Here is a 12,670-nt window from a genome sequence, read left to right on the forward strand (position 1 = left end):
CTGCTTCGCCCTGTTTCAATCACTGCAAACTGATTATCTATAGATGCCCAACTGTTGGTTGGACAAAATAAGATATCTTTTATCAAATAAATTTCTCGATTAACCTTCAGCAGGTGTAATGACGTCATCCTGTGCTGCTGGACCCACTTCTCCAGCGGCTTTGGCTCGCACCGCTACCGTGTACCTCGTGTACGGGGTCAGACCGGTAAAAGCAAATCGCATGTCTCCTGTGCTGTTCTCATACAAATATCCTGGTAAAAGAACAAAATGAAAATAAATTCAGTTTGAGTCTGTTTATGCATGCACGCCAGTGTGTAAAATAGTGTGTTTAATAACCTGTAGGTCCATAAAGGTAGAGCACGTAGGTGAATTTTCCTGTGATGATGTTGGGAGAGCTCCAGGACACGGAGATCGATCGAGACGTCATATTTAAAATGTAGAAGTTTTGTGGCGGGTCTTCTGGGGCTAAAAGACACAGAAATAACATTTCATACATGCGGTAAATGTTGTTTATGCTGAGCACATTCTAATTCATAGACTAACCATAAAATATCCACACCTGATTCTGGCATGCGGACCATAGTGGAGGCTATCTGTCCCTCTCCATCAGAGGTGAAGGCAGACACTTCGAATAGATAGGCGGTGTAAGGTCGCAGCTGATCGACTCCTACTGCTATGGGCACACTCCAGGAGGCTGCAGGGGGCACGGCGGAGAGGGTGATCGGCGGAGACGATGCTGTTATCTCCAAGGGACTGAGAGTCGCCCGGGACAGGATATCGGCTGCATCCTAGACATACAAAATCATACAGGACGTACACAGAGGGAAAAGCATAAGAGAAAACAGTCCTGGCCTTGTGCCCTGCTAGCATCTATAATCTTGACAGAAAAAGGAACTTCTCACAACAACAGTTCAGTTAAGAATACAAAGGGTGAAGGTATAATGAAGTACATTGCAGTGAGGCAGCGCTCCGGTCATGATGTCCTCTGCGTTGACCTCCAGCGTGCGGACCGTCTGCCCTGTGCGGGCGTGTTTCGCCTTCACAGCAAACTTTGTGATGAGGCCGTTGATGCGGTGAGGCAGGAACCAGGTAACCATGACGGAGGTGTGGTTCTGAGCAAACGCGGTCAAGTTGGTCACCAGACCAGGGGCTGCAGGGAATTGAAAATACTACTGTAAATACAACTGACTGTTGTAGCTTCATCATTGTGTTTTACTCATACTCACGGGACTCAGCAGTCTTTATATATAAGGATTTGCTGAAGGCTCCTATTCCAGCTGAAGATATGGCTGCTACCTAAAGGGACAGAGAGAGTCAGTAGGTATTACTTAACGAATAATGCACGTTCCTGTCGATGGTCATCAGATACAGATGAGGAGCAACGATCAAGCAATGATCACAGCTGGAACAACACTCTGTTTGAGGTGACTCAGTGATCCCAGTACCACATAAACAACAAGGATACATCGTCAGTTATGTTTGCAGTATGTAAACAGACCACTTTGCTGCCCGCACCTTTGATTTTCTCAACGATTTAAACAGTATAAATCAAAATGAGAAATGAATTAATAATGACGTGGAAATTAAATGCCAATTTAAGTCTGTTTATCAGGCTAGAGGAGAATTTGTATAAGTGGACAAAATGAAAAATGACCCCTCCAAAACATCCATCTTCAGCTTTTATTGGATTTATATTTAGTTTACCGAGCAAAACACTGCATATTTAACAAACATGTCAACTTCTCAATTAAGAGGAAAATAATCTGTCTGTAATCTGTTAGTTTGGCTCCAAAGCATTTGGTTTTAAAGATCTTTCTAAATGCCAATACTTAGGTTTGTTCCAAGCACAACACCAGCACAGTACAGTTAAATATTAAATAACAACATCACCAGATGACCACCACTCTCTGAATTTTTATTTTTTTTAAGTAGACAGGTAATGGGCAAAATTCAGGTTCAGACAACTTTATAAATCCCACCAGGGGCAATTTGTTTGAGTAGCATGCCTCGCACACATACCAAAACATACAGTAACATGTAGACACACAAACAGTTGAGGATATATTGGGATTATTGCCAAAATAACCAAGTATAACCAGTATCATGAATGAATGACACTTGATTCTCAAATGTTCTTGAAAAAAAATGGCAACAGGTAAATAAACACTCATCCTATTGTGCATTAATTTGTGTTTACGGAACAAAAAGGAGCCAATTTTAAATAAATCATTGTTTTATTTGTTGCAGCTTACAGTGTGTATGATTTTTAATGCTCAGGTATCAATAACATGAATATATGGGCCGACATAGGAGAAAGAAGTTGGCCAGCACTCTCACGGGTGGGATGTGGTAATATGACACACACACACACACACACACACACACACAATGAATTATAGTATGTGCGTGTGTGGTACAGTCACAATGTGTGTTCCCATTTGTATGAAGGTCATTGTGGGTTAATGAATTCTGAAAACTAATAAGCACGATCACATTCAAGCTCAGTGACAACAGACAGTGGAAAGAGCCAAGGCTGATCCATAGATCTGTTTACCTGATTAATAATGCAATCAGGATCAATTACAAGTATTCAGCCAGATCAAGAGAATAGTCTGGAGCTGTGGGATCTGTTTTTGCTATCCCCATCCAAATGAACATACATGTGCTATGAGATATTTATCTAAATATATTAACCCAGATTCAGCAGTTCCATCCATACAATATGGTCGATGTATCATCCTTTATTATGATTATTTGCGTAAAGTTGTTCCCAAAGTAAATTCCTATCAGCTACCCTGTAGTGTTTTGACATTTAAATTGTGTCTCCTACCTCGATGTGGTATGTGGAACCTGAGGTGAAGTCAGTGAGCAGGATCTCTGGTATGTCCAGGTACTTAGTCACCTGTGTGAAGGTGGGGTCGGGATACGGACACACCTCCTTGTACCTACAGGAGGAAACCATCATCACCATCATCTCCCAAATCAGGAACATAATGTGGCTAACTGAGGGACTCCAAGAAGATTTACATATTACTTGAACGATTACTTGAGCACTATTTTGAGGCACAGTTCCCGTACTTTTATTGAATATTTACATTTTATGCTACCTCCACTACATATTAGAAGGAAATTTTGCACCACTTCTTTTTCATCAAAATGTGGGTTTACAAATCTGATCCACTGAAAAAACTCATCTTATCAGGTCTGTTTACAGTAGAATTGAGACATCAAAACATTATCTCGTTACAATTATATGTATTATATTATATTTGGATAAAAAAAAAAAACAGTTATAGAATTTTTTTCTGATTTCAATAAATATAATTTCCTTTTTTTCTCCCATAAAAAAATACTTATTTTTTATTTATTTGACTCTCTGGTTCAACTGGCCATAGTCAGCTGTATTTGCCATCAGGAACATGTTGAATGTTGTCAATAATTAAGGGTAATTTAAATCAAAAACAGGTTGACAGATCCTTACTGATTTGTACAAAATGAGGTTTTTAGGACTTTGTAATATCTGTGTTATAAGAAAGTTTGCCGATAACTGTTGTAAACTTCATAAAGTAGTTAAAACCTCCACAGAGACGATACACTGAAAATTGTACCTCAGTGGAATCACCTCCATGCATGGAGAAATGAAAGTCAAGGCCATAATGAACACAAGATTACAGTGTACAAAAAAATGATATGTCCATTGACCTTCTTTCCTTTATTTGCTGGCATTGCCCTTCTTCTTCATTTTGACAGTTGCATATTTGGTCATTCTCCATCTGACATTTTCATGATCTCAGCATGACTCAGCACATGATTGCCATTTGCTATTCTGTCATCATAGACGCACACAATAAATCCCTCCTGAACTGAGAATTTGAGACTCACAACCTCTGTGGACCCACAGTAATGGAACAAAATGACAAAGAATTACCTGATGACATATTCATCAATATTTTTGGCATCTGGTGTCATCGTCCAAGAGAGCAGAATACCATTAGAGCCCACGGCCTCTCCTTCTAGGCTTAAAGGTGGATCTGGAACTGGAGTAGAACAAGGGAAGCGTGTGTGAGGGAGAGAAGAGGAAAAAAAAAAGTCTTTCCCTAATTCTACTGTGTGTTCCAATTTATCGATACAGCAGAAATACTATACAAATATTTAAATAAATAACACAGAACACAGTATCACAGTCATTTGGAGAATAGTGTTGCTGTCTGTCTGAGACTGATCTTCCAAGTGTTTGTGTGTGACTCTGTGTGTGTGAGCAGGCCTGCGTGAGTGTTTTAGGCTGAACACTGATGAATAAGGCCTCACACAGCAGTGGCATTTCACTGACATTCACTGCAGACCCATTCATCGTGTGGTTCAAAAGCCCGGGCTTAAGTTACCTAAGAGGAATTAAACAGGGAAGGGAGAATACACACACACACACACACACACACACACAAATGTACTGTACTAATTCTGTTCGTCAGTGTGTGTGTGTGTGTGTGTGTGTGTGTGTGTGTGTGTGTACAGGGATTGAATTAAACAGCAGAGGGCAGGCGAGAACGTGATGGCACTTGAGCGGTTCAAGACATAAACCATCCAAACAACAACAAAACTGTGTGTGTGTGCGTGTGTGTTTGTCTGTGTGGGCACGTCTCACCACTCTCGTTAGTATTGATCATGCGGCTGACTCCTGGGCTGATGTTGGAGGAAGAGGAAGCTGTGACCATTGCAGTGTATTGTGTCCCCGGACTGACATTCTCCACATCAGCCTGTGAAAACAGAGTGCGCACAAACACCCAGTCACAACAACATGCACACATTAGAGCATCAGTAGTTCAGAGGTTGCACACATACAGCCATCAGCACCGCCTGCCAATTGTCAGCGTCAAGGCTTGGTCTCCTTTTTTTCCTTCTTTTTATTTTTAGTAGACTTGCTCTACTTTGTTTTCACACTGTAAACGCTCAGAGTGGCTGAAGCTGCATGCTTTAAACCCTTAGCTGCTGATTTCAATGCCTCTGTTCTCTTGCCATAACGTAGTGGGTGGGTGTGTCATGTAAATTTATGGTCTTTATACATTTTTGGTTACTGTTACAATAAACATATGAAAGTGAAGTCTCACACCAAATCCTGAAAAAGTGTTCCCATAGAGTAATCCCATCATTCTCTTCTTGATTCATTGTTTGGTCTATAAAATGTAAGCGGACAGAAAATTGCCCATCACTTTGATGTTTTTCATTGCTTGTTTTGTCAATAGTCTTTTGTTATTGCTGCTTTTTTCGCAACAGTCAAAATATATTCTGTTTACTTTCACACAAGACAAGGAAAAGCAGCATATTTTCTGAACTGTAAAGGTGGAATTTGTGGAATTTCAGGTTATTCTTGTGTGAAAGAAGTTGCAACAGTAACAGTATTTATTTTCCTCATAAGAGTTTGTAGATATAGTTTTATTATTAACCTATACATTTATTTCTTCAATTAGCTGGGCTTCCCCAGCCATCCATCTTATCCATCTTAGGGAAATCTAATATTCCCTGCGATATCTCTTCAAATAGAAGCAATAATTAATGTAAAGCCTTCTGTTATACCGTGGAGATCATTAAGGCATCACCACAACTCCATTTGAAGATTAACAGAATTAATCCTCAGCCATCTGTATCAATATGAAGGTGGGTGGATGTAAAAGGATGACAGCTTGTTTCTGCTTGTGGTTGCACTTGTTTGTATCTTGATATAGTTTACGTCTGTTTGACAGGAGATCAAGTGTTGCCTGTGTTGTGTCTTTTTGCTTCAGTGTGTGTTGCAAACAACATTTGCACCTGTGACATGAGTACGCTGGATGGCAATTTGTCACGCCAAAACCTTCTGGTCCCTCCCAGAAATGTGACCAAGCATTTTTTTCTCCAACTGTGCATGTAAGTGTTTTATGGGTGTTCTGTATATCTTAGTGTATGAGCATTTATGTGCACAGCAATGCCACGCATGGTGATGATGAGTGTTGAATTCTTACCTGTGAGTGTACCAAGCTGAGTGTGAGCAGCAGCAGGAGTGAGAGGAAGGCCATGCTGGGTAGCAGAGTTAGCTTTAGTTTAGACATTGCAGGTTAGAGGCCTCTCCAGCTGAGCCGCATCCAGTGTTAGTGCACAATCTCTAGCAGTGGTCTACAGGTAATCCACTGAGCGGAACAGGAATAACTCCAGGTCTAGCAGTTAGTTAGTGGCATGAGCAAAGGTCACAGTGTTAGTCGTCCAGGTGTTGGATATTAACGGCTCTCGGTCCTGAGGTATTCCCAAATTTTTTTGTGGCTAGCCAGGGAGGGCAGTTGGTCCTTTCATTAGCAGGAGGCTAGCGTTCTCCCTCCGGTCTCCCTCTCTCTCTCTCTCTCTCTCTCTGGGGAGAGCTGCTTAAGCAAATGAATGATTCAGGGTTGAGCTCATGAGGCCAACTTAATAAATAATGAGATCTATTACTCAACTCTGTGCTCTGTGCGCTCTGTGTGTGCTGTGTAAGGTTACATTTTGGTGGGTATCTGACACCTGGCAGTTGGGAAGAGCCGGTATGGGGTGGGACTTGGTTGAATGGGAGGGGAGCTAATGCAATTCATGTTTGTGTGTGCGAGTAATTTGTGCCTTTTATTATCATAACTCGGCTGAAAGTCCGGAGCACTAAAAAGCAGGGCCTCCCACGTTTTTGCTGCTCTTAACACTGCACCCTTGTTACTGCTTCTTGGCAGTGTGTGTTTCATTGAGGATGCGTGTGTACCTGAACGTATCCATCACGTGCAGGTTGCACTGTGACTTTTCCCTGGTTTGGTTGCAGGGTCACCTGGTAATGATCCACACACCCCGGCGGCTGCTCCCAACGCAGCGAGAATGCACGTGCAGACACATTCACGACACGCACTCCTCGCACACGGGCTGGCACTCATGAAGGACGACCGAGGGAGAAATAGAGTCAGAGAGGTGGAGAAAGTAATTAAATGAAGAAGCAACCGGGGCAGGTGATAATAATGGGGTGTTGACCGGCGCAGGCCTTATCTACCTGTGGTTACGGTCAGGGAGGCAGCAGTCCCCGCTGTCACTCCTCTCACTCTCGCTGCGCTCACGTTGTAGGTGCAGCCGTCCACCAGCCCCGTAACCAAGGCAACCCGCTCCTCTTTGGGTACGATGAGTGTGTTTGTGACCGAGGAGTTGGCCACAGTGACTCTGTGGAAGTCCAACTCTCCAGATGCGCTGTCCCAGCTCAGAGAGACAGAGGAAGAGTTCATGTTGGCTAAATGAAGCGAGCATAATCCTGCTGGGCCTGGAAAACAAGTTTTTTTTCGTAATTTTACACTTGGTGTCTTCAGCATTTAGGCCAGAATTTAATTATTTCTTAAAGTGGCACAGTGCTCGAACTGAGGAATCAGACAAATGATTTTCTCCAAATGTAGGGGAACATGCTTGATTGGTACAGACCCCAGCAAAACACAAATTCTGACTCATATCGCTACTGTAAAATCTTTAAAAGCAATTGCAATACCATTTTTATTTTTTTATCATTCAGCCCTATTCTGCATGTGTGGGTGGATAAGTGTCTCTTACGTGTGCTGAACTCTCTGTGGACTTCCTGACTGGTGTCTGATCCGAGGACACTCTGAATGCTGACACCATAGTCTGATCCGGGGATCAAATCCCTGATCTCATAACTTGTGCCCTGGACAAGCCGTTTAATCCATGATTTCCTGTCAACTGACAGCAGGCCAAACATAATCTGAGAAAAACGAACAAACAAACAAATAAACAAAAATCTTCCAAGTTACTGTTTAGGGGCTTGAGAAAAACACAATTCAAGATTCAATTATCAAACATTACAAAACCGAGACATTTTATTGCTTCAGCAGTCCTGTGTATCTACCGCTGTCTCTCATTTTTGTTGATGTGGGTTTGTACTGTGCGTGCATGTAATGTGCTTGGTCATTCTTTTTGGCCGCGGCTCTATCGAGGTCATACATCTTTAAAGAGTTGGTAACCAAATCTGTGGTGTGCCGACAACAGTTGCTAAGTAACCAACAGGTGAGCGCGGAAACTGACGTAAGTGGCCTCATTTGTCCTTGAAGAAAAAAATTATTTGGAGTAATATGTATCTGAGATCAATGGTCGAGGACGCACATCATTACGTCTGGAAGTTACTGTCCCTCTCCCTCCTCCTGTGATTGTTACTTGGAGCTGGACAGGTGCAGCAGTGTACTTACCTTGTAGCCCTCAACCCCTCCCAGCGGTGGTCTCCAGGTGACAAAGACAGACGTCACTACCTTGTCTGAAAGAGCCACTTCCTGCGGCACTTCTGGGACTGGAGAAAAGATTATAATTAGCATGTGACCCATGTGCTGACACTTAATCATCTGTCACACTGGCTAATAGTCGTGTGAACAGAGGTGTGAAGTGACCTTTATAATTGCTTTCTTTTCGGTAGGGACTGTGCTGAGAGTCTAACATCATTTTGTACCTTTACCTGAATGTGAAAAATCTAGTCTAAAAAATTATACTTTTTTTCCAAGTATAATCAGTGTCATCATTGTAAAAAGCACCGTTCACCAGCATTACAAGCAAATACCGAAAAGACATACATGCATAATTTCCTTTCCTAGGCTTTTTACTACGACTTCTATTGTGACAGTGATTTATTTCAAACCACCATCCTACACTGGCACAATATTGTAATAAAGTGTTATCAGTGAAGTGAAGTAAGACTGAAACAATATGCAGACAAAATCATTTCCTTTCTGTCTCTCGTGGTTTACCTGGGAACCCGCACTCCTTGAAGAGATCTCAAAACTCCTTCTTTCAAATACTGTTTGTGATAGGATTTCTTTCCTTTTGCATATTTCCTGCAACATTCATTTCATGATCCAAATCATTGTATTTCTTCCCTCTCATACACACACAACATATGACTCAAACAGGCCTTGTAAACAGTAAAAGTGTTTGTGCAGTTGCAGTGTCTTTCAACACTGGGATGCATTTTATTTTTAATTTGACTTTTCTTTAGCGTTCAACACAAATAGTTAACTGTTTCTAGGTTTAAAATGAATAATGTATTGCCTTTAATAACTAATTTTCCTTGCTTTTGACCTGACAGCCGCCAAATGCATAGTTTACTGTAAACATGTCCAGAGTTTACTGCTAATAAATGCATAATAAAGCATGTATTCATTTTAATACAGTCTCAAAAATCCTGGTAAATGTTTATCAATTAAATAATAGGTAATGACTCAAACTCAGTGAATGTGTTTGTATTGCTTTTAAACAAAGAATCTCACAGGGCCTCTAATTAATGTTCTTAAGCTCTTTATAAACCGCTAACAAGCGCTTATAATCGTCTCAAACTTACTGGTATGGAGGATCATAGTAGCAGGCTCACTTCTTTTTTCCCTGCTGGTGCTAAACACTTCGACTGTATATTGGCTGCCCGGATCAAGGCCTTCAAAGCTGTAAGATCTGTGAACACACGCAGCTCTAGCAGTCAGTGTTTTCAAGTACAAAGTGTGATGTAATCCATTTTCTAAAAGAAAGTTTGATCTATTGATTGTAATTCCACTCTCATAAAACTGTAATCATGTTTGTGACCTGGCTGACGAGAGCGAGGCTGACCTGGGCTCCTGATGAGAAATGTTCAGCTCTTGATTGAACGCTCTGTTTTTGATTGACAGGATGAGCCCGCTCGCCACTCCCCTGACTGCACGCCAACAAATGCATATGGATGAAGTGGTTTTATTGACGAGAGACACCTCCACCGGGCTGGGAGCTGGCACATTACAAAAAGCATTGCACGTAATCGTTAGAACAGAGATATTGAGCGGTGTGTGTACGTGTGTGCGCCTGTGTGTGCGTGTGTTTACCCGCAGTGATGTTGACAGTGACGGGGGAGCTGTCTATGAACGACTCCTTCTCTGTTCGTACTGCAAAGAGGTAGAGTCTGCCTGGAGTCAGACTGGAAAACACTGTGCTCTGACTGTAAACCTTCTGCACCTGGAGCACATGAGTGATAGAACTTGACACACAGCCTTATTAAAAGTCTGACAGTAACAGATACGTAAATATGATATGATACTGATATGATAAATATGAAACAGAGAAACATCGACATACTCTAGGAAATCAAATCTTAACCTAAACCAAGCAGAGGTAAAACGATTCACTGTGTTCTTTTTGGTTTACCATGTGCGAACGGTCACAGTTGAGGCAGATGACCTCGTAGCTGTGAGCCTGTCCTTGCGCCGGATCCCAAAGCAGCTCAATGGATGAAACCGTCACCACACCCTCCCTCAGTCTGTTAGGAGGAGCCAGACCTAAAAATCACAAACCATATCCCACAACACGCGCTGTAATTACTCACTAACATACTGAAAAATAATTACCTTTGGTTGGGGACATTTAAAAAAAAAAAAATAGGGGTCATGTGATAAATTATGCCTACATTATTTTTTTTTCTCCAAAAAATAGAAAAAGCTGAATCTTTACAGTAACAATGAACTTAATTTGTGTCACAAAGTTAAAATGAATTTCAATAAAGAGGCAGGATAGAAGACATCACAGGAAAGTCGATAGAAGAGATGATATTGCTTCTTTGAATCTAAGCTCTTCAGGCCGTCTGTCACGTTTTCATTTAGTAACACAGACAGAAAAAAGCTCAACTACATCAATGTTACACTTTTTGGGGGGAGATTTTAGGTGATTCATCCACCTTTAGAAGCACACTGGCTGATTATTAGATATCCAAGATATTAAGTTTTATAAAATGTGTATAACAAATTACATATAGGTACAAAATGGTGTTGACTTTGTGAAGAGAGAAATGTATTGGTGACCATTTTGAAATTACAAATAGAAGTTAGAGCATCTGGTTTGTTTTGTTTTCAATTACAAAAAAATGCTATTAAAGCATGTATAAGTGAGCAAAGCAGCCAAAAAGAGCAGCTCAGTGGTCCGGTGACTGGGCTTCAGGTCAAATGTGTGTGTGTTGTAAAAAAATGACAAAGAAAGCTGGATTGATGAATTAAATGACAAGAAGGGAAGTGGTTAATGGAACCTCTCTGTTGTGTAATCATTAAAGTGAATATGTGCCATGATATTTTCATTGACACCTTCAAATTAGAACCATTTCATTATATGAAATCATTCCTCACCTGTTCTAAACGGGTGGGTGTGGTAAGGTGGTCCCACCTTCTCTCGGCTGGTGCTGTACACCCTGAGCTGGTACTCTGATCCTGGACTGAGGTTGTCAAGGGTTATGACGTGAGCGCCAGCAGGGAGGGAGTACCAGTCACACGTGTACCCGCACGGACCTTTGCACACTATGTCACAAACTCCTGGACATACACACACTTTGACCCCATCGATCAGAGCCAGCTGTGGACGCTGGATGTACAGCTGTGCAGAGTTTGTGCTCACTGAAAGAGGGACTGCTGCTTGAACTGGCAATGGATCTACGAGACAAAGATAGTTTACACAGTCAGTCGTAAAGAACAACATCTAAATTGTTAAAAGATACACTAGGTTCACAATTACATCTTTTTTATCACAGTCAGTTTAAACACTGAAATGGGTTTTTTCATGCTGTGATCATTACTCTTATTCATATCCGCGATTAGGGACAAAATCCACAGTCCTCCTGTCAAATATATTCCAAACTTCATCTGAAGCTTGCTTTCCAAATAAATGAATTAAACTGAATGTCTCCCAGAGTTACAGCCTGTTTAGTTCAAGATGGTTGGTACCATCCTTCCAGTGCCTCTCAACAGGGAAACATTGTCTGGGGAAACACAAAGAGGGAATTTTAGACTAAAAATGCTGTAACCTTGGAGGATACTCACAGACTACTTCAGACTGGCACTCTGCTGAAGCCTCATACTGCATTAGCTTCAGACAAACCTTTGAACACATTTGTGCACAAAATAAGGACAGTGGATTTGTCCTCCAGCGCTGGCAATCTTTCAAAAACAAAACGCTCCCACTTCCATTTTTTTAGTAGTCACTTGACTGTTGTTTAAGGACATACATAAAAAAAACTGTGAATGTATTCTCTAGAGGGTTAGTATCCTTGTTTCTCTAACCTGTGGTGTGTATGATGTCCGTCCTCTTGCTTCTGTCCTTTCCCCTCAGTGAGACCACTCCAACCTCATAAGTCTGACCTGGAGTGAATGTGCCCAAATTAACACACACAGACTCATTTACCCAGTGTGCACCAGGACTGGACTGATTCAACCACAGTGGACTCGGAGTGGGGTAAATGAGTGGGTGGGACGTGATATAATAACCATCTGGTGGGTCATCAGGTGGACCGGTCCAGCAGACTGTCAGGTTTTCTTTCGTGCTCAACACCGCCAGACCACCAGGGGCTCTCACCGCTGAGAGACACAAAGTGGGAATTGTATTTAGTTTACAGCTGATGTCGGTCAGCGGTCAGCAGACGCAGCTGATTAATTATTGTGTTCAAAAGAAGGGAAATGTTGTCTTCATAACAGAGACACAACTTTGTAATTATTGATATTGATGGCAACAAAAAGCATCACACAAACATACTTGTTAAACCAAATGATTTGATCACAGTGTACGAAGTTACAGACATGTCTACTTGACTTGAGGTTTAAGAGATGTAACTCTGCTTATCTAAAGTACGTGTTAGTGAAGGAAATCCTCAGCATTT

The 12,670-nt window shown here is 41.5% G+C and overlaps 1 protein-coding gene across 1 annotated transcript in view; it reads right to left on the reverse strand.

Annotated features, from left to right (window-relative positions):
* The window catches only part of ptprq (protein tyrosine phosphatase receptor type Q), a 42,072-nt gene that overhangs the window by 24,562 nt on the left and 4,840 nt on the right, over positions 1-12,670 (reverse strand). The window contains exons 9-26 of the mRNA XM_030426640.1: positions 12,078-12,371; positions 11,151-11,450; positions 10,183-10,313; positions 9,864-9,993; positions 9,616-9,769; positions 9,356-9,462; positions 8,217-8,314; positions 7,567-7,735; positions 7,025-7,285; positions 6,746-6,906; positions 4,643-4,754; positions 3,929-4,037; positions 2,831-2,945; positions 1,227-1,296; positions 951-1,150; positions 560-788; positions 337-465; positions 105-251 (exon numbers count right to left, since the gene is read on the reverse strand). Coding sequence (XP_030282500.1) covers positions 105-251; positions 337-465; positions 560-788; positions 951-1,150; positions 1,227-1,296; positions 2,831-2,945; positions 3,929-4,037; positions 4,643-4,754; positions 6,746-6,906; positions 7,025-7,285; positions 7,567-7,735; positions 8,217-8,314; positions 9,356-9,462; positions 9,616-9,769; positions 9,864-9,993; positions 10,183-10,313; positions 11,151-11,450; positions 12,078-12,371 — 2,916 coding nt within the window. The remainder of the gene's footprint in view (positions 1-104; positions 252-336; positions 466-559; positions 789-950; positions 1,151-1,226; positions 1,297-2,830; positions 2,946-3,928; positions 4,038-4,642; positions 4,755-6,745; positions 6,907-7,024; positions 7,286-7,566; positions 7,736-8,216; positions 8,315-9,355; positions 9,463-9,615; positions 9,770-9,863; positions 9,994-10,182; positions 10,314-11,150; positions 11,451-12,077; positions 12,372-12,670) is intronic.

The sequence above is a fragment of the Sparus aurata genome, chromosome 8 (genome assembly GCF_900880675.1).
Source record: "Sparus aurata chromosome 8, fSpaAur1.1, whole genome shotgun sequence".
Lineage (NCBI taxonomy): Eukaryota > Metazoa > Chordata > Actinopteri > Spariformes > Sparidae > Sparus > Sparus aurata.